The sequence below is a fragment of the Marmota monax genome, unplaced genomic scaffold (genome assembly GCF_021218885.2).
Source record: "Marmota monax isolate L192 unplaced genomic scaffold, Marmota_monax_Labrador192_F-V1.1 WCK01_AAM20220418_F8-fsc00171, whole genome shotgun sequence".
Lineage (NCBI taxonomy): Eukaryota > Metazoa > Chordata > Mammalia > Rodentia > Sciuridae > Marmota > Marmota monax.
Genome location: NW_026694658.1, coordinates 1,454,560 through 1,475,923, shown reverse-complemented (window position 1 = coordinate 1,475,923; position 21,364 = coordinate 1,454,560). Strand labels below are relative to the sequence as shown.

At 44.0% G+C, this 21,364-nt stretch overlaps 1 protein-coding gene across 1 annotated transcript; it reads right to left on the bottom strand.

Moving 5' to 3' along the window:
* Positions 1-5,421: 5,421 nt before the first annotated feature.
* Chct1 (CHD1 helical C-terminal domain containing 1) lies at positions 5,422-15,019 on the bottom strand. The gene is made up of 6 exons (XM_046423229.1): positions 14,969-15,019; positions 13,573-13,674; positions 13,129-13,304; positions 12,617-12,716; positions 10,188-10,383; positions 5,422-5,667 (listed from the first exon to the last, which is right to left on the bottom strand). The coding sequence occupies exons 1-6, from the start codon at positions 15,017-15,019 to the stop codon at positions 5,582-5,584; spliced, it is 711 nt and encodes a 236-aa protein (XP_046279185.1). The 3' UTR covers positions 5,422-5,581.
* Between the last annotated feature and the right edge of the window lie 6,345 nt (positions 15,020-21,364).

Genomic DNA, 21,364 nt, shown 5'->3' with positions numbered 1-21,364 from the left:
ACCTAGCCTACAAATTAACTCCCACACCTTCAAAGAAAAGTGTTTAACCATCTGAAAAATATATATACTGGATTCCTACTACACAACTTAAATTTCAGATAGGCCAATGATCCAGACATAAACACCGAAACCCAAGGTGTGCTAGGAGAAAACAGAGAAGAATTTTAAGTGTTCTCTGAATGAGGAAGGCTTTAAAAAGTCATACAGCCGTGAAAGGAGAGACTGATGATCTAACATAAACAAAAAATATCTGAGCTGGGCTCAGTGGTACATACCTGTAATCTCAGTGACTGGAGGCTGAGGCAGGAGAATCTTGCAAGGCAAATTGCATATTTGAGGCCAACCTTAGTGAGACCCCTGTTTCCAAATTAAAAGTAAAAGGGCTATGAATCTAGAAATGTAACTCAGCGGTAGAGCAATATCCCAGGTTCAATCTCCATACCACTAAAAACAAAAAAGGAGGAGGAAGAAGAAAGAAGGAAAGAAAAACTATAAAGCCAAAAGATGGGCTTACGGTATGGCATCAGGAGGTCTGGACAGTCAGCAGGTGACTCAGCCTGTAAGCCTTGATTTGTTTCTCTGTCATGGGGAGGAGTCTCCCCATGCATTTGACACAAAATCAAATAAGAATGAATACAAACCACTTAGCCATCTCTCCTGAGTTACAGATATGGTGGTAGTGCTATTATGAAGAGGAGATTATGGGTTACTCTTGGGGGACTGGGGTGGGAATGGGCCTGGCAATATTCAGTTGTCATGTCTGTGGTTAGAGTTCTCTGCCATTTATAACTGCAATCCCAGGTACTCAGGAAACTGAGGCAAGAAGATCACTTGAGTCCAGAGAGTTCAAGACCAATCTGGACAACATAGTGAGACACCCATTGCAAAAAAAAAAAAAAAAAGGGGGGGGGGTGGGGTGGGGTGCTGGGGCTGGGGATCAGCAGTAGTATACTTGCTTGGCATGTGTGAGGTACTAAATTTAATTCTCAGCACCATATATAAATAAATAAATAATAAAGACCTATCAACAACTAAAAAAAAAATTAACAAAAACAAACAGGGGCTGGGATTGTGGCTTAGCAGTAGAGCGCTCGCCTAGCATGCAAGGGGCCCTGGGTTCGATCCTCAGCACCACATAAAAATAAATGAATGGAATAGAGGCATTGTGTCCAACTAAAACTAAATAAATAAATAAATAAATATTTTAAAAACAAATAAACAAACAAACAAACAAACCCAGCCAGGTGTGGTGGCGCACACCTGTAATCCCAGTGGCTCAGGAGGCTGAGAAAGGAGGATTGCAAGTTCAAAGCAATTTAGCAAGGCCCTAAGCAACTCAGCGAGACCCTGTCTCTAAATAAAATATTAAAAAAGGTGAGGATGTGGCTCAGTGGTTAAGTGCCCTGGGTTCAATCCCCAGGGCCAAATAAATAAATAAATACAAAACAACAACAACAACAAAAGAAAAAAACTGACTTTAGGGACAGGAACACTTATGCTGTAGGAAAGGGATCCTCTTGGAGGGCTACTTGGTCTAGCTTTTGGGCATTTCTCTAGGTTGAGCCTAACCTATAAGGCAGCACAGGCCAGGTGTGATGTGGGGATTTCCACCAACCTCCCCACTTCCACATAGTCTCCCCCAACCACCTTTTTCTAGCATCTCAAAGTCTACCATTAGAAAATCATACTTTGGGTAGATACCTTAAGTAAGAAAATATAAATGATTCTAAAAGAAGTAATACATTTAATCATTTAGTCTTTTTCTTCTTTCTTTTTCTTTTTTCTTTTTTTTTGGTTGGGGGGCTGCAGGGAATTGAACCCAGGGGATCTTTACCACTAAATCACATAGCATCTCCAGACCTTTTTTTTTCTTTTTTCTTTTATTTGGGTATCAGAAGATTGGAATCTGGGGTGCTTAACCACTGGGCTACATCCTCAGCCTATTTTTTATTTTGACAGAGGGTCTCACTAAGTTTCTGAGGACCTTGCTAAGTTGGTGAGGTTGGCCTGCCTCAGCCTCCCACGTTGCTGGAATTACAGGTGGGCACCACCACATCTAGCCATACACTTAGTTTTGGGGGTTATTTATATTCTGTGAAAAATTAATGTTGGCTGAGAGTAGGTGGAACATATGTCATTGGTGAATGGGGAGCAGAGTGGCCTGGGGTGGTAGTGCGGGGGTTCATCAGAATTGAGTTCTAGTACTAGTTCTTACAGATCTGTAGAACCTTGGAGAAGTCACCTCTCTCTTTGGGTCTCTATTTTCCCCTCTGAAAAAGGGGTTGGATAAAATGCCCTTCTTTGGTGCATTCATTTATTCAATAAAAATTGGTTAAGTAACTACTAGGTGCTGGATACTACTGTAACTGCTGGTGATATAGCAATCAACAAGACCCCAAATAAAAATCTCTGCCCTTGTAAAACTTAACCTTTTAAGAAATGGAGACAGTCAATAAATAAGAAATACAATCATTGAATAAATTACATAATATTTGTGGGGTTAAGTGCTTTAGGAAAACAAAATCAGAGGACGGGGTATTCAGAGTATGAGGCTTGCAACTTAAAACAGGTGGACAAGCTAGGTCACATTAAAGAGGTGACACTGTGTTATGGTTTGGATGTTTTAGGTATCCCCTAATAGCTCACAAGTGAGACAATGCAAGGTTTGGAGAAGAAATGGTTGGGTTATAGCCTTGACTTAATCAGTGGTAACTAGAGGCAGATAAGCTGTGGTGGGAGGAGGTGGTTCAGTGGGGGCGTGCCTTTGGGGTATATATTTTGTGTCTGGTGAGTGGATTCTCTGTCTGCTTTCTGATCATCACGTGAGCAGCTTCCCTCTGCCACTCTCTTCCACCATGACATCCTGCCCCACCTAGAACCCTGAGGAATGGAGCTGGTCTTTTATGGACTAAGACCTCTGAAACTGTGAGCCCCTAAATAAACCTTTCCTCCTTGACAGTTGTTCTGGTTCGGTCTTATAGTCACAGCAGTGAAAAAGCTGATGAAAACACATTTGAACCAAGATTTGAAGGACCTGCAGGGGTTAGCCAAGTGGATACTTCAGGAAGAGCATTTCTCTCAGAGGAAACGGCCAGTGAAAAGTCCCTGGGACATTGGAGCTTGGGTTTGGATCTTTAATGTCCCCCGTTGCAGGTCTTAGGTCATTGGGGTGTGCCCTTGAAGAGAATATTAGAACTCCAGCTGCTCCTCTTCCGCTCTTCAGCTTTCCAGATGCCATGAGGGTTCTTGCTGCACGAGATGCTCTCTGCCATTATGTCTGCTTTGCCACAACCCCGAAAGCAGCAGGGCCAACAGACCATGGGCTGAAACCATGGATGCCTGGAGCCAAAATAAGTTTTTTTTTTTCCTTATAAGTTGATTATTTCAGGAATCTTATCACAGTGACAGAAAGCTAACACAGTGGTATGCTTGACAAGTAGGAGAAAAGCAGGATGAAGATGGACAGGTGGCAGAGTGGACGGACAGTGGGTATAGATCTTAGAGGGCCTACTAGGCCCTTGCAATGCCTTTTTTATTTTGGGTGAAATGAGCTGTTGGAGGGTTTTCAGCAGAGCATCAACGTGTGGGCTACTTTTCTGGAAATTCTAACCTCCTATTGAATTTGAAGAAATAACTAAGAGGCCTCCAAACCCAGCTTCACCTGTTGCCCATTTTGCCTTCAGACCCCTAGACTCTTCCCCATTCTCTTGATCTTCATCTTTTTTTACACACCCTTCCAGCCCTGATTGGAGCAAGAAGGTTGTACTGTCCCATAGTTCCTCTAGGTGGCAGTGCTGCCTTGCATGAGGGGGACATCTGTCAATCTAATCCCAAAGCAGTTTGTCCCTAGGATTTAGTGAGATCTCTCACAAGTGGAAAACATCCGGGATGGCTGGGGGTACTGGGGGCGCAGTTGCACACACCTGCAATCCCAGTGGCTCGGGAGGCTGAGGCAGAAGGATCACAAGTTCAAAGCCAGCCTCCGCAACTTAGCAAGGTCCTATCTCTAAATAAAAAATTAAAAAGGATTGGGATTTGGCTCGGTGGCTAAGCACCCCTGAGTTCAATTCCTGGTACAAAAACAAAACAAAACAAAAAAACACCATCCAGGAGTCTCTAATCATCATGGTCACCTTCCCGCTTGCTTGCCTTCTCACCTAAGTTCTCTCTGCTCTGTAAAAACTGTCAGGTAACATGCCTGTAATATCTGCAATTCGGGAGGCTGAGGCAGGAAGATTGCAAATTCAAAGCCAGCCTCAGCAACAACTTAGGGAGACCTCAGCTTCCTGAGTAGTTGTGATTATAAGCCAGGCTATGCCTGGCTTGATGGTTTTTTAACATTTAATTTTTTTTAATTGTCGATGGACCTTTATTTATTTATATGCAGTGCTGAAAATCGAACCCAGTGCCTCACACATCCTAGGCAAGTGTTCTACCACTGATGTTCTTAATGTGAAAAAAATCAAGTTTCAATATTGGCAACTGATTTTTTTAATGTCTGTCATTTACCATGAGTAGAACCCCACTGGAGAAAACAAAACACGGTGGTAGGCTGCCATTTTTTCCTTTTGTTACCAGGGATTCATTCCAGGAGTACTTAACCATTGAGTCACACCCCCAGTCCTTTTTATTTTTTGAGACAGGATCTCTAAGTTGCTGAGCTTGGCTTTGAACTTGTGATCCTCCTATCTCAGCCTCCCAAATGGCTGGAATAACAGACTTGTATCACCACTCCCAGCTAGGCTGTCCATTTTTGACTGATGGCTAAAACAACTGATGCTTCTTCCTGTTACCAGCCTCGATCACTTCTGTTCACTTTGCTCACAGTCACCATAGCATCTCCCAAGGCTGAAATCATATCAGTTCATCCCACTGCTTGACACCTCCCTCACTACCCCACCTCAAGTTATCCACAAAATGAAATCTAGCTGATTTAAGCAGGCTTCCAGACTTGTCACTGACTGACTCCAGCTCATCCCCCCACCGCCCCTGTGTTCTCCCAGGGCAAACACTCATCAGTTCCTTTGTTCCCTCCCCTATCACTCATCCACCCCACTGTGGAGTCTTCTCACATGTCTGTATCCCCATTGGACTCTGATGATCCTTGACACAGGGACTATGGGACTCTGTGTGTGTGTGTGTGTGTTGGTATGGGGATTGAACCCATGGGTGCTTTACCACTGAGCTACATCTCCAGCCATTTTTTTAAAAAATTGAGACAGGTTCTCATTAGGTTGTTTAGGGCCTCACTAAGTTGCTGAGGCTGACCTCAAACTTGTGATCCCTCTGCCTCAGCCTCCCTAGTGGTTGGGATTACAGGCCACTGCACCTGGTTGGCAAATGTTTTTAAAACAATTTTTTTTAAAGTGAAAAAAGATGGCTATTAGCCAAGTAAACAGAATTGTCTTAGTAATGTTTATCTTCCACCCCATTTATTCATAATCAAGACCTGAGCATCCCTTCAATAAGAATGATTTTGTTCTTTCCCTCATTGGTCCCCTCCCCCCAGGTGCTGACAGGTCCAAGTCCCATTAGTGCTCTGTGAGCCAGGTGAGCAGGCCTTCTGTCCCAGCGGGTCTTCTTATTGGCAGGTCTCTGGAGTTTCTTGAGCTTCCTTAATCCTCTTTCTCTTGAGTTTTGGCTTTTGAGGAAGTTTCGTTAAAGAACCTGAAAGTGAGAAGGTCAGAGAAGGAAGGTCCTGAGGATATCATGGATGGTAAGAGAATCTCTGCAACATAGGGGAAGGTGGAGGGGGCAGAAAGGAAAAATAACACAATTTTGTCTTCCTTCCAACTGTGTTCCTTTTTCCTTACTGGAACCCCATACGGTAAGGAGACAACATCACTCCCAACATACAGATGAGGAAGAGTAAGGAAGGGATCCCCGCCCAAAGCTTTGCAGCAAGTTAGGGGCACAGTCAAGACCAGACCCAAGTTTTCTTGACCTCTGGCTTTGTGTTCTGATACCTTCCTACCTCTTGGGTCTAATACCCCAATTCCAAGTGTGTTGCTGCTGGGCTGTAATCAAACACTAATTACCAAGCTTTTTGTTTGTGGTACTTGGGATTGAGCCCAGAGGTGCTTGACCACTGATCAATACCCCCAGCTCTTCTTATTGTTTATTTTGAGACAGGGTCTCGCTATATTGCTTAAAGTCTCACTTAGTTGCTGAGGCTGGTTTGAACTTGCAATCCTCCTGCCTCAGTCTCCCAAGTTGCTGGGATTACAGGCGTGCCCCAACATGCACCCACTACACCCAGGTTACTTTATTTTTTAATATTTTTTTTTGTAGTTGTACACAATACCTTTATTTCATTCATTCATTTATTTAATGTGGTGCTGAGGATCGAACCCAGGGCCTTGCACATGCGAGGCGAGCGCTCTACCGCTGAGCCATAACCCCAGCATTCCCTCCCTCCAGGTTACTTTTAATTACAGGGGTTGATTCTGAGATTAATCTTGCCTGCTCATAGTGGATTCACCAGGTATCATGTGCTTCCTCATGTAACAATGGGCAGGACACAACCTCATCTCTCATGTATCAACAAAATGTTTAATTCATCAATATCTTTTTTTTTTTGAGGGGCTGGGAATTGAAACTGGGGCCTTATGCATGCTAGGCAAGCACTCTACCCCTGAGCCACATCCTCAGCCCAATACTTTCATCTAACATCCTGTTTATAGGTAAATAAACAAGCTGAAAGATGCAAAAAAAAAACCAGAACATGGAACATTCCATAGAACAATACTGATATCTTCAACCAGTCAAGGGTATTAAAAAGGGGGCACAACAGGGGCTGGGATTGTGGCTCAGTGGTAGAGTGCTCACCTAGCATGCATGAGGCACTGGGTTTGATCCTCAGCACCATAAATATAAAATAAAGATATTGTGTCCACCTAAAACTAAGAAATAAATATTAAAAAAGGGGGACACAACTTTGTTAGGTAAAAAGATTTAAGAGACAACCAGGTGAAATGCATCATTTGGGAAAACAGAGCTATCATTATTTCTGAAATTTGAATGTATTTCAACTATCACATGAATGGAAAATGTTGACCTGGAAAAGTTTATGCCATTAACTTTTTAAATATATTTTTTAGTTGTAGATGGACACAATACTTTTATTTATTTATTTTTATATGGTGCTAGGTAAGCCACAACCACAGCCCCTAATGCCATTAATTTACAATGTAAAAGCAGTATGGAGATTCCTGGGAAAGCTGGGAATGGAACCACCATTTGACCCAGCTATTGCCCTTCTCGGACTATTCCCTGAAGACCTTAAAAGAGCGTACTACAGGGATACTGCCACATCGATGTTCATAGCAGCACAATTCACAATAGCTAGACTGTGGAACCAACCCAGATGCCCTTCAATAGATGAATGGATAAAAAAAATGTGGCATTTATACACCATGGAGTATTACGCAGCACTAAAAAATGACAAAATCATGGAATTTGCAGGGAAATGGATGGCACTAGAGCAGATTATGCTTAGTGCAGCTAGCCAATCCCTAAAAAACAAATATCAAATGTCTTCTTTGATATAATGAGAGCAACTAAGAACAGAGCAGGGAGGAAGAGCAGGAAGAAAAGATTAACATTAAACAGAGACATGAGGTGGGAGGGAAAGGGAGAGAAAAGGGAAATTGCATGGAAATGGAGGGAGACCCTCACTGCTATACAAAATTACATATAAGAGGTTGTGAGGGGAATGGGAAAATAAACAAGGAGAGAAATGAATTACAGTAGATGGGGTAGAGAGAGAAGATGGGAGGGGAGGGGAGGGGGGATAGTAGAGGATAGGGAAGGTAGCAGAATACAACAGTTACTAATAGGGCATTATGTAAAATTGTGGATGTGTATGTAACTGATGTGATTCTGCAATCTGTATTTGGGGTAAAAATGGGAGTTCATAACCCACTTGAATCTAATGTACGAAATATGATATGTCAAGAACTTTGTAATGTTTTGAACAACCAATAAAATAAATAAATATGTTCAAATTAAAAAAAAATTAATTTACAATGTAAGTTCAAATCAAAATCACAAAGCTGTGGCAAAACAAATCAAAATCACACATACAACATAGTCTCAATTTGGTTAAAGTACATACATTTATATGCATAAAAGTGATCTGGGAAGTGTTAGTGGTAATGACAATGTAATGTTTATATTTTCTTATTTTTGCTCAGCTGTATTTAATTTTCTATGTTTATAATAGTAAAAAAAATATTTCAGTGGGGTTGTGGCTCAGTGGCAGAGCGCTCACCTAGCATGTGTAAGGCACTGGGTTCCATCCTCAACACGGCATAAAAATAAATAATTAAGGGGCTGAGGTTGTGGCTCAGCAGTAGAGCACTTGCCTAGCACATGCAGGGCCCTGGGTTTGATCCTCAGCACCACATAAAAATAAACAGAATAAAGGTATTTGTCCATCAACAGCTAAAAGAAATTTCTAAAAATTTCAATAATTGCTTGAAGGGGCTTGGGAATACAGCTCAGTGGTTGAGCACTTGCCTACCGTGTGAGGTTGAATTCCCCAACACTGAAAAATAAAATATGAAAACCAAATTTCTCAGGTCACTGTCCAAGTCTTTTCCCATTACACCCCTGCACCTCTCCACCCTGCTCTCCACCTCCCGCCTCAGACTGTCCGCTCAGTGCCACCTCACCTCTGCCCTCCCCTGCACCCATTCCTTTGTCCCTTTCTTTAAAGCCTGTCCCAACCTACCTGTCCTGATTAACACACCCTTTGCCCTATGGCCTCAGAGAGGGATGCTGCAAGGGTCACGTGAAATGAAGATACAGAGTACCTTGCACAGTGATGGGCTGCCATAGCTCTTATTCTGATTCCTATTCTGATCCATGACTACTTGGCCAAGAGCACCTTGATTATGGACTGGCCTTCATTCTTTCAAGTGCCACTGTGTGTTTTACTTCCTCAATTTAAACTATAAGACTGGGGCTATGCATGGACCCTCACAGGACCCAGGCAGTGTTCTGGGCCTCACGAGCTGCCTAGCCCATGCCTATTGCCACTGACCGGTTTTCACTACTCTCACCTGCTGGATCCAAGGTGGGACTGGGGAAGAATTGCCCCTGAGCCCACTTGAGGCCTGCTGCCCTGCATTAGCCCCAACCAGCCAGGTCTTCAGAATTTCTGGGACTATCTTAGGACCAAAATCTGAGGTCCTCAAGCCACTTTGTTTGTCTTTGCCTTTCCTGCAGTAGTCAAGCAAGGGAAGCTAGCTGTGGCCTAGAAGTCAGTTCCAGAAGTCAGAGGTGGATGGGTGCAGTATCTCTCTGCACCAGAGTGCACAGGAGGCACCCTCGTGGGTTTCCACGTTGGCTGAAGCCCCTCTCATTAAAGAGACTCTGTTCCCCAACCTCACAGCCTCTGTGCAGACAGCCAGGTACTGTGGTTATTGTAGAGGCCAAAGCAGCTGGAAAGCCCGTCCCAGGCCATCTGGCTCACTGTGAGTGTGAGTCCTCTTTTCCCCCCACCTGATAGTGAGCATCCTGCTACAGCTTATGTGGACACTTCCTGTCTATACTCTTGGTCACTTAGAAACTGCTCAATCATGCTTCTTGTTGTATGGAAAAGTACATTTGTTTAAATGTTAACTGAAAAATGCAGGAGTCAAAACTATGTATTCTGAGACCTGCTGAGGGGGAAATATATAGAATCCTGAAGGAAATACTCTAAATAGTACCAGTGGTGGCTTCTGGGTAATGGGTGATTTTCTCTATTTGTTTTGTTTTGTTTTTTTAATATTTATTTCTTAGTTTTCGGCGGACACAACATCTTTGTTTGTATGTGGTGCTGAGGATCAAACCTGGGCCACACGCATGCCAGGTGAGAGCACTACCACTTGAGCCACATCCCCAGCCCTCTCTATTTGTTTTTATACTTACTGGTACATGTTAAGTGTTCTATAATAAACTTACCTGGGGGAGAAGCTAAAAATAGAAAAGAGAAAGTGGAGAAGGGGAAGGAAAGAAGGATGGAGAGAAAAACTTCAGGATGAAGAGAAGGTGAAAAGGAGGCAAAGGATCTTGTCAGGCTCAGAGTGGAGGCTCCTGGGCACTCAAGCCTGCTCCAGGGATATACCCAGACTGTACTTGGGAGCCTAGTCCAGGCATTCCTCCTACCCCCACCCCCACCTGCACCAAGTGGGCGTTACCTCTCTTGACATGGAGCTGGGATGTTGGCTCCCCCAGCACAGGGGCCTCTCTGCCCAGGGCCTGCATCTTGGACAGCCTCTCCTTCATGCCGCTGATGTTGCTGTGCAGCCCCCAGGCATTGCAGAGCTTGGGCAGACTGTCCTCCTGGTCAGCCAGCAAGGATCTCTCCGGTGCATCCAAGGGGCAGAATGCCACCTGCAACAGGGCCACAATGTTAAGGGGAGTGTGAAGAAGAGGCCTGAATTCTAGAAAAACTGCTGAGTCTGGCTGTACCTAACACTCGCTGAGTCAAAAGGATGGTGGGGAGAATCACAGATGGAAGAGGAAGGACCAGGGAGACATTGAAGCCAGGATGCCATTGTCTCTTCTTAGGTCCTCTTTTATTATTATTTATTTTATTTTTTATATTTTTGCAGTGCTGAGTATTGAGCCCAGGACCTCATACATGCTAAGCAAGTGCTCTACTACTCAGTTATATCCTGTTATGGTTTGGATGTGAGGTGTCCCCCAAAAGCCCATATGTGAGAACACGCAAGAAGGTTCAAAGGAGAAATGATCAGGTTGTAAGAGTCTTATCCCAATCAGTGAAGTAATCCCCTGACAGGGATTAACTGAGTGGTAACTGACGTGGTAGGGTGTGGCTGGAGGAGGTGGACATTGGGGACTTGGCTATGAGGTGTGTATTTTGTATCTGGAGAGCAGAGTCCCTCTCTCTGCTTCCTGATCATCATGGGAGCTGCTTCTCTCTGCCACACTCTTCCACCATGATGTGCTGCCTCACCTCAAGCCCCACGGAATGGAGTCTGCTGTCTATGAATTGAGACCTCTGAAACTGTGAGCCCCCAAATAAACTTTTCCTCCTCTACAATCATTCTGGTTAGATCCTTTAGTCACAGCAGTGAAAAAGCTGACTAAATCAAGCCCTAGTTAGGTTGTCCTTTATTTTAAAGTTATCTTCCATCTCTTTTTTTGGGGGGTGGGGTGGGGAGGTGATAGTGTCTTTCTTGTTAATTTGAAATGAAACAAATATACTGGTTTTAAAGTCCTAATTTACCAAAATTTAAACTGAGAGACTAGAGGTATTTAAAACATTTTTTTTTCTGGCCAATGAACCTCAGAAATTCAGGAATCACTAAAATGACAACTCCTTATATTCAGGAGAGACTCACTAGACAGAAAACTGAGGCAGGAGGATCACAAGTTCAAAGCCAGCCTCAGCAACTGAGTGAGGCCCTAAGCAACTTATTAAGACCCCCCTCTCAGAAAAAAAAAAAAAGAATAAGGGCTGGGGATGTGGCTCAGTGCTTAAGTGGCCCTGGATTTAATCTCTGGTATCGAGAGAGAGAGAGAGAGAGAGAATATCACTAGAGCTGGTTTTGTCGCCCCCACCTTGTAGTCCCAGCTACCTGGGAGGCTGAGGTGGGAAGACCACTTGAACCCAAGAGTTTGGGGCCAGCCTGGGTAACATAGTGAGATCCCTCCCACCTCTCCTTATGAAAGATAATCAGTGAAATGATCCAGCCGTCCACACTCAGAGGAAGAAGAGACAAGAGGGAGAGGGTTCCTTTCAGCTGAGTTGCGCAGCTGGAGTGGCAGGGGTGTGGGACAAGTTATTTTACCTCACTACATTTGGGATCTTCATTTACAAAACCGTGGACAATAATTCTAATTACCACTTAGGGTTACTTTTCAATCCTGACCTAAAAAGGGTTTTTACAACTCTTGGGCTGGGGTTGTGGCTCAGTATGGTAGAGTGCTTGCCTAGCACATGTGAGGCACTGGGTTCAATTCTCAGCACCGAATAGAAATAAATAAAAAATAAAAGGTCCATTGACAACTAAAAAAAATTTTAAAAACAACTATTACCTATGATTGTTATTATGGACCTATGGTTTTTCCAAGCATTCTCAGCAAACCTCTGGGGAGCCCCCCTGGGGTCCATTTAAAGAACAAAAGACAGATCAATGGATTCTAATGAAATCTAGTATATATAAAGTCCATTCATCCAAATCTGAAAAGGTACCTACTGTATGATTTGCAGAAGAATTGCAAAGTCAAAGGCAGCCTCAGCAAAAGTGAGGCACTAAGCAATTCAGTAAGACTCTGACTCTAAATAAAATACAAAATAGGGCTGGGGATGTGGCTCAGTGGTTGAGTGCCCCTGACTGAGTTCAATCCTCAGTACCTGCTCTCAAAAAAAAAAAAAAAAAACAAGAAAGAAAAAGAAAAAGAACTTAATGCTGAGCCCCTGCCCTCTTCAGCCCCTTTCTCTGCCCAGTGCAGGGCAGAGGCAGGAGTAGTGGAGTCTTCTTCAGTCAGTGAGCCGTGGAAAGGACCCCAATGCCTGGTCATACTAGTCCTAGGCCTCCCCTCCTGATCTAAGAACACCCTCAGCAGGCCCCCAGAGGAGCTTTCTGGAAAGCCTCACCGGGAACTTGGCCGGCTGGTTGGTTTTGGTGTACTTGTACAGGCGACGAAGCTCCTTGGCTTCCAATTCAGAGAAGAGGGAGACAAATCGCCAGAGCATCCTGTGGGGAGAGACTCAAGGTTGAAGGGGGCAGAATAGAGCCCTTTCTCCAACATTTGTGTTGGAGCCAGGACCTCACCCAGGGAGAAATGGGTCCATGATGCTTCCTTGCTTTTTGGTTGAGGGGATGGGAGGTAGGGATGTGCCAGAACCAGAATATCATGTCCTAGAGATGAGCACCTGCACCCAGTATTGTTCAGTCAAAGGGCATTCTCACAGTCCACTGTGTGCACAGCTAAGGTGCCATCAATGCTGCCCTGAATGACCAGGGGGACTCTATTCTCTCTACCCTCTCTGTCACCTCTAGGATTCTGACTCCTTCACATAAAGATGAAGGACTGGGAGATCTTGACTAGTGTAAATGGGGTGGCTCAGAAGTGAGTGTGGGTAGAAAGACTAGGAGGCCACCCTACTTCTTCCAGTGCTTGATTTCCCAGGCTCGGCAATAATGCTGCAGAAAGGTATTGATGTGGTCCCCTAGGACCACAAGGCTCTGCTTCATGTACTTTAGCCTCTTCTTCTGGGGAAGGTCCTTGGGCAGGTGCAATTTGCGCAGGAACTTCTTCAGCGGCCGCAGGTATTCTTTACACTGAGGAGGCAACAGGCACAGTGAGGGGCCATAGGGAAAAGACGAGGCATTGGGGCAGTCCAAGTGACTAGCAGATAGGCCCGGATGCAGCAGCCCTTAACAAAGCTCTGGAAGGGCTGTGTATGCTTAGTGAGGAGGTTCCAGTGGACCTCTCACCCCACTTTAACCCCGAGAGTTTGACAAGTGGGGCACTGAGCTATAGGTCTAAGACCTGCTACTTCTTCACAGAGGCACAGAGGACAGACTTTCAACCTGGTTCCTTACTCACAATTTTGAAGGTGTCCTGGCCCAAGCCCTTGGCATGGCAGACAAGTGAGTCTCCTGCAGGGATGGTGCTGGAGCTCCTCTCTAAGCAGGGCACATTCTTCACCTGAGAGGAGACAGAGGGCATTCAGCTGAGGGGATGGGGCCACCACTCCTGATGGACAGTGCTTTATAAGCACCAGCCAAATGGCAGCCAAAGCCCTTCCCCATTCTCCTTATGACTTCCTTGGCCCAGCACTGATGTGAATACACTCCGGGCAAAGAAGCCCATCTCCGAAAATCTCTGCTTTGAAAACCTATTCCTTTTATAACAAGCATAACATATTATACTAGTCAGTTTGCAAAGTTCTAGATTAACATTAGCTCCTTTTATTTTCCTACAAATTCCGTGAGGTTAGATGTCATATCCATGGTTACAGAAGAGAACACTGAGACATCAAAAGATTTAAGTGAGTCCTTGAGGGAATGATCAAGGGTTCACTTATTCTTTCATTCAGCAAATATGTATTGACTGCCTAAGTCTCAGGTCCACGTCTTTACATCTATAATCTTTATTGTCATGCCAGGCATCTTAAAGGGCCCTCAATTAAAACAACAACAAAAAAAGGTGATGGTGACAACATGAATCTTTTGATAGCAAAAGTGGGGCAAAAAATTGAAAGTTAACAAAGTGACTATGAATGCCAGGTGCATGCTTGTAATCCCAGTGACTCAGGAGGCTGAGGCATGAGGATTGCGAGTTCAAAGCCATCCTCAGCAATTTAACGAGGCCCTAAGCAACCAAGTGAGGTGGTTAAACACCCCTGGGTTCAATCCCTGCTTACCGTCCCCCCCCTAAATTTTAAGTGACTGTGAAATATTACTATAAATCAGAGCACAGGATTAGATTGACATAAGTATAACTGCATCTTTCCAAAGTCTCTAAGAAAAATGAGCAATAATTTCTCTCGGTGTCCGGTGGGAACAAGAAAGATGCATCCCCAGACCACTCTGAGGGGACACTAGGGGAAAGTTACAGAGGATGATAGGGAGGGGATGGGACAGGACCCTCCAGGGACTAGAAAGGGGGAACTCTGGCCAAATAACTCAATAAATACACCTACACACCACACACAGACCATAACACATGAAAAAACACGTGCACATCTGCACATGCCCTTGAGTCTTCATAACCAACCATGAGATGGGACCCCCTTCCCATCATCTTGCCAGGAATACTTGTCTTAGATAAACATCTGTTTGAATGAATTATGTTCTCTTGCTCTTTGGGTCTCTTGCTAACTCAGGTACCCCACCATTTTCACTTCATCTCTTCTTCTTTGAATTTCAGATTCTCTACTTTACAAAACCAGCCCCTAGGGACCTTCCCTCCCTTCTTCCCATCCCCTGCCTTATTTCACCTTCTCTATTGGCTTGTCTCCTTCACCCCCTTGGCCATCTAAAGCCTCCATTTTAATAGGAGTGCTGGCAGGCTCCAGGGTGGCACTCCTCAGGTCCCCTCAGCCTCCTGACCTACTGCTTCTGTGACCTGAGTATCTCAGGGAGTGAGCAAGTTGGCTCCAGAACTCGGAGGAAAACCATGGCAACTGCCAACACAGAGCCCAGCCCCCACCCCTCCCGTGCCCTCATTCCTAGAGGTGGCCACCAGCCATCTCCTCCAACTGGAACTGAACAAGATGTATTGAGTAGACTGGATTGTGTCAGCTCACAACTGGCCAGGAGGGGCTGGCATCCCTTCTCCCAAGAGTACTGTCAGATGCAGTTGATTTTGAACCCTGGTAAGTAATTTTCCTGCGTGTGTACCATTCCGGCCTCCTCAGCTACAGGCCGTGGGCTCCCTGAGCATGAGGACCAGGGTTTGTAACATTCCTTTCCCTGATTTGGGACAAAGGACTAGAGGGGGCGCTGAAAGAACGAATGGAATACAGTAGATCTCTACTGAGATCACATCTTCTTTAAGCCAGCTGTGTCAGGTGCTGGTTGGATAGGTTAAGGGAGAAGTACAAAAATAACAGCCACTGTGTCATTTCAGTAGCCACTCACAACTACTCCCGGGGGAAGGTCCCAGGAGTGAGCCCATTTCACAGAAGAAGAGCCGAGAGGCCCAGAGGTCCGCTGCCACTAAGTAAGGTGCCTGGGGTGGGAGGAAACACTGCCGGCCGGATCCAGGTGTGTCAAAGTCACTGGCGCCTGGACCAAGCGGCGGCCACCGCGCCCCCATCGCGGCGCCAGCGTCCCCTGGTGTCCCTCAACAGTGCGCATGGCGGGCGGCGGGCGATGGTGAGACCGTTGCCGCCGCAATTTCCTCACCTAAGCCTCATCTTTTTCCCTGGGACGCTGAATTCCATCCTCCGGATCTTCCTCGGTGTCCTCCGGGACCGGGGCGCAGTTTTCTCCACCCAGTTTGACCCTATTCTCCTCCTGCCTCGGCGGCCATCGGGTCGCACAGCCGTCCGCCCACCCAGCCCGAACGCCTCTCCACCGAGCGGCGGAACCTGTACACGACAGGGACTCGGTGGCTGTTGACTGCTGTAAAGGAGGAGGCCAGGAGGCCCCGGTGGAGCGCTGCTGGAGGCGGGAAGTTTCTGTTGTGTTTCTGACAATTTTTAACCTGCTCTCTATGCCATCAAAATGATAATTACATTGGCAAGGGCCAGGAGAAAGGAGCCCTCTATGCACTTTTACTGGGAGTGATAACTGGTAAATTATGTGTTTCAAAATGTTAAGTGTGAGCTGGGTGTGGTGGCGCAGGCCTGTAATCCCAGCAACTCAGGAGACTGAGGCAGGAGGTCCACAAATTGGAGGCCAGCCTCTGCTATTTAGTGGGGGTCCCAAGCAACTTAGTGAGATCCGGTCTCAAAAAGAAAAAAAAAAAAAGGCTGGGGATGTAAATTGACCCTGGGTTAAATCTCCAGTACCCAAAAAAGTATTCTTTTTGACCCACCAATTCTACTTTTAGGAATTAGTCCTAAGGATAGAAGACAAGGACTGTTAAAATAGTAACATTTTGGGAACTATTGAAATGTCAGCCATAGGACAAATAAAATGTGGCATGTCTACAAAAACATTAAAAATTCTACTGTAGGTCTATTGACATAGATAACAGGAATTAAATCAGGATTATGGTATAATGCCATTTTGGATACGCATAGCAAAGTTTTGAAGGATACACTTCAAAATAGCAAGGGGGGGTTTAACACTTTGTGTATTGTCTGCATAATAAGAAAATAATGAATATGCTTTAATTTTACAGTCAGAAAAGAGTCTATTTTTCAAAAGTTGCCCATAAGGACTAAACATCAATAAAAATATTATATAACGCTAATTTAAAAGAACAGAACCCCAAAAGGGTCTGTAGGCTGCAACTTATACATGGAGATGAATATGCACCAAGACTGTAAGAAAAGTTAAAATAGATCTATATGAATATATGTGTCTGTATATGCATGAGTGTATATATGTGCATAAATATATGTCCCTAAATAGCTACAATTTTGAAAGAGGGAAATACATGTTAGAACCTCAGAGCTAAGCTGTCCCTGCCTGTTCCCTTATCCTATTCCACTCCTCCTTTTTCCTCCCAGAGCCTCCAGTAAGCCCTAGGCTCTGGATGGCTGCCCTACTCCCATAATGATTGTATTATCAACCACAGGGAGCAGCCTGAAGAGACAATTGAATGTAAGAGCAGCAGGAATAATGGCTCAACACACAATAGTTAGCTAAGACAAAACAAAAATCCATTGCCTTTGGGGGACATTGTTCAAAATCCAATTGGTCAGCATGAAATGACTACGGACTCAGGCAACTCATTCAATAAAGTTATTATCAGAATTGATATTATGCTGTCTCACCCCTGCAACATCTATTTAAAAAAAAAAAAAAAAAAAAACAACTACTATGTGCCATGTACTTTAGGTATCTGGCAGGTGAGGGGTGAGCGTTGTTAATCTGTCCATAGTCCACTTTGTGCAGGCTGGCATACTCCTTGATGGCACAGAACAGCCTCATGATCATCAGGCTTCACTGCACCTCCCCCAGTCCAAAGACAGAGTTAATATAATTGTTTTATGTCCTGAATTAAGCCAACATGGAAAGTGACTCTTAGCACTTACTGCTTACACTGCTTTCCCTGGTAGATTTGATTCTCTCTCTCTCTCTCTCTCTCTCTCTCTCTCTCTCTCTCTCTCTCTGTTAAATAGTGACACCAACTTTTCTTTCCCCAAAGAACTCTCTTCTATCATCTTCCTTGATAAGAAGCTCCAGGACATTTTATAATTGCCATAAGAGGCCTCTTGATCTTGCTGCAAATTATTCAGTTATCTAATTCAAATCCTATCAAGATGCTAAGAAAAGCAAGGCCATTCAAATTCCTGTCATAGTTGGAGTGCTGGGGCTGCAGAGTATGCCTACCACTCCTAACCAGAGGCCAAAGCCATCTCTACTCCAAGGCTATCAAGACAGAGTCTTATTGAGTTCCACTGGTGGGCTTGAGGGAGTAAAACCTTTAAAACTCTATCCAGCAGCTGGGCGTGGTGGCGCACACCTGTAATTGCAGTGGTTCAGGAGGCTGAGGCAGGAGGATCGCAAGTTCAAAGCCAGACTCAGCAATGGGGAGGTGCTAAGCATCTCAGTGAGACCCTGTCTCTAAATAAAATACAAGGGCTGGGATTGTGGCTCAGCGGTAGAGCAATTGTCTAGCACGTGCGAGGCCCTGGGTTCCATCGTCAGCAGCACATAAAAATAAAACAAAGGTATTATGTTCAACTACTTCTAAAAAATAAATATTAAAAATAAATAAATAAATAAATAAAATTCAAAATAGGGCTGGGGATGTGGATCCAGTGCCCCTGAGATCAATCTCTGGTACCCAACCCTCCCCCAAAAAACCCTATCCACCAAATTGCACCTGAAGACTCTGATTATCAGAGAGGTCTGTAATCCCAAAGATGTTAGGAACCAATGATCTAACAAGTCTAATCTAAGGATGTGCACTTTTTTATCGGTGGCTTTTGCCATTAGATGGGTCTTAGATCTGAGTCATGGAAGTCCTGAAATAAAGGCACAGAGAAACACCAGAAAGAGGGCTAGTCTTGAAGGGAAAAGGTCAGAGGAAGAAGGAAGGCAAGGAGACCTAAAACTGAACTAACCATATTCCAGGCCCAACCAAAGGAAGATTTGAACTTCTAAATGGAAGTCCAAGGGGATCCTCAAACACCTGTTGAAGCTGAAGCATTGTGTCTCCTTCAGTCCCATCCAGCTCTGAGCAGTGGACAGGAGACTCCTCCTCTTCTAACCTAATGTATCAGGGCCTGTCAAGAGAGGCTGCAGGGGCAAAGTCTTTGCCTCCCCACCTGGAAGGATGTAGGCAAATCCAAGCATAGAATTCCAGGAACATTTCTCCATCTCCTCTACTCTCAAAATACTTCTCAAAAAATATTTGGTATTTTCCTCCCACTCTTACCTGATATTTACTGTAGTTTTCCATTTAATGGAGCCCTGATTTAATTTCACTTTTTTTTTCTTTGTAGCAATGTTTTAATTTGGGCTTCATATGCTCTAAAAATATCTTGTCAGGGTATCAAAATAACACTGCTGAATGCAACCTCAGAACTTCAGAGCATGTTTCTAAATAGTCTAATGATATGCAAGTTGTCTGTGATGGTGTCAAGTTGCTGGGTTTAATGATTTCCACTAGGATCTTTCTGGAAGGTTTTCTTTCCTAAGGTGGGGTCCATGGAGACGAGTAGGACAGAAATGCAGTTAATAAATGTTGGAGCTGGGAATGATTTTGGAGAGCAAAAAATATGCATCCCAAATTTTGCAGCAGTTTCTCCCCAAAGCACTCACATTTGCTCTCTCTTTTCCAGGCTCCTATATTGGTACCCACTTTCCTTCAGGTCCTGGGGGCAAGTATGATATCAGAGTTTTCCAGACTGAAAAAAACCACCTTGCGGGCTGGGGATGTGGCTCAAGCGGTAGCGCGCTTGCCTGGCATGCGTGCGGCCCGGGTTCGATCCTCAGCACCACATACCAACAAAGATGTTGTGTCCGCCGAAAATTAAAAACAAATAAATATATTAAAATTGGCTTGTTGGTTTCATTTAAAAAAAAAAATCACCTTGCCTCAGACCTTCAGAATCAGAATCACTCAAGAGGGCATGAGAATTTTAATAGATGTCCCAGGAAGTTTTTATCATCAAGCAAATTTGGAAAATACTGGTGTGGTGTTCTTGAGTCACCAGTTATCCCTTGTGCTCCTGAGATCAGTCCCTGGTACCCAATTGGGTCCAACTGGGTAAGTTACACTTTCCTGTATGGTGCTAGTACTGTCTCTAACAGACTCTCCAGAGCTGATTATTAAATTTTCAGCAATTTTACTGGGTGTTTGTTAATACACCATTTTTAAATATTAAGTTGTATTGAAAGTAGGGAACCAAAGAGGTACTTGTATACTGACGTTCATAGCAGCATAATTCACAATAGTCAAAAGGTGGGAACAACTCACGGGTCCATCAACTGATGAACGTAGAAGTGATGGTGATGTGCAAGTTTATGCATAGAATAGAATATTATCAAGCCATTAAAAAGGAATGAACTGTATGGTGACTCACTGTAATCCCAGCCACTACAGGGGCTGGGGGTGGGTGTTTGAGACAGGAGGATCACAAGTTCAAGGACAGCCTCAGCTATTTAATGAGATCCTATGCAATTTAGTGAGACTCTGCCTGAAAATAAAAAAATTAAAGGGTCTGAGGATGTGGCTCAGTAGTTAAGCACCCTGGGGTTGGACTCCTGATACCACCTCCAAAATAGAAGGAATTAGGGTTCAATTTTAGCAGCACAAAAAAAAAAGGAACTGATTCTTTTTAAAAAATATTTTTATTACTTATTGATGGACCTTTATTTATTTATATGTGGTGCTGAGACTTGAACCCAGTGCCTCACACATTCTAGGCAAGCACTCTACCACTGAGCCACGATCCTTGCCCTGAATTCTGATATATTCTGCAATATAGATGAATCTAAAAACATTGCGTTAAGTGAAATAAATAGGACACAAAGAGCAAATATTGTATGAATTCACTTACATGAAAGATCTAGAATAGGCAAATGTATACGGATAGAAATAAAATAGAATAGAAAAAAAATAATATAGTCTGGAGACAGAGAGGAATTGGGTACAAACTTTGGAGTATTGGGATAGTTCAGAAAACAGTGGTGAAGATTGCACAACTTTTTGTTGTTGTTTTGGTATGAAGGATTGAACCCAGGGCACTCAACCACTGAGTCACATCTCCAGCCCTTTCTTTTTTTTTGTTTTGTGACAGGGTTGCTAAATTGCTGGGCTGACTTTGAACTTGTGATACTCCTGCCTCAGCCTCCAACGCTGCTGAGATTATAGAAATACACCACCATATCTGGTTGCATTATATTATTTTAAAATTCTACTCAGAAGGCTGAGGCAGGAGAATTGCAAGGTTAAGGTCAGCCTGAGCAACTTAGCAAGACCCTGTCTCAAAATGAAATATTAAAAAGGGTTGGGGATATAGCTCAGACGCAGAATCTCCAGTACCACACACATACACACAAAGTATAAAAAGGTAAATTTCATTGTATTTATTTTACCATAATTAGGAAGTTGAATTCTGTTTAAAAATTCAATATAAATTTGTAATTAAATAGATTTTATTGAAAACAAAGCAATAAATACTTAAATCTCAGCAAATCCTAGTTAACTTTCTACAGTTTACAACTGTCTTTGCTCTTGAGCTCTATTGTGTCTATATCATGGAAAT

Bases quoted from the DNA above. Each gene is read 5' to 3' on its own strand.
- Chct1 (XM_046423229.1), bottom strand. From the start codon at position 15,019: ATGGAGGCTTTAGATGGCCAAGGGGGTGAAGGAGACAAGCCAATAGAG. The intron at 13,305-13,572 runs GTGAGTAAGGAA...TTGCCTCCTCAG, and splicing joins GCCAGGACACCTTCAAAATT to TGTAAAGAATACCTGCGGCC. The intron at 5,668-10,187 runs GTAACGCCCACT...TCTCACTTTCAG, and splicing joins CCAGCTCCATGTCAAGAGAG to GTTCTTTAACGAAACTTCCT.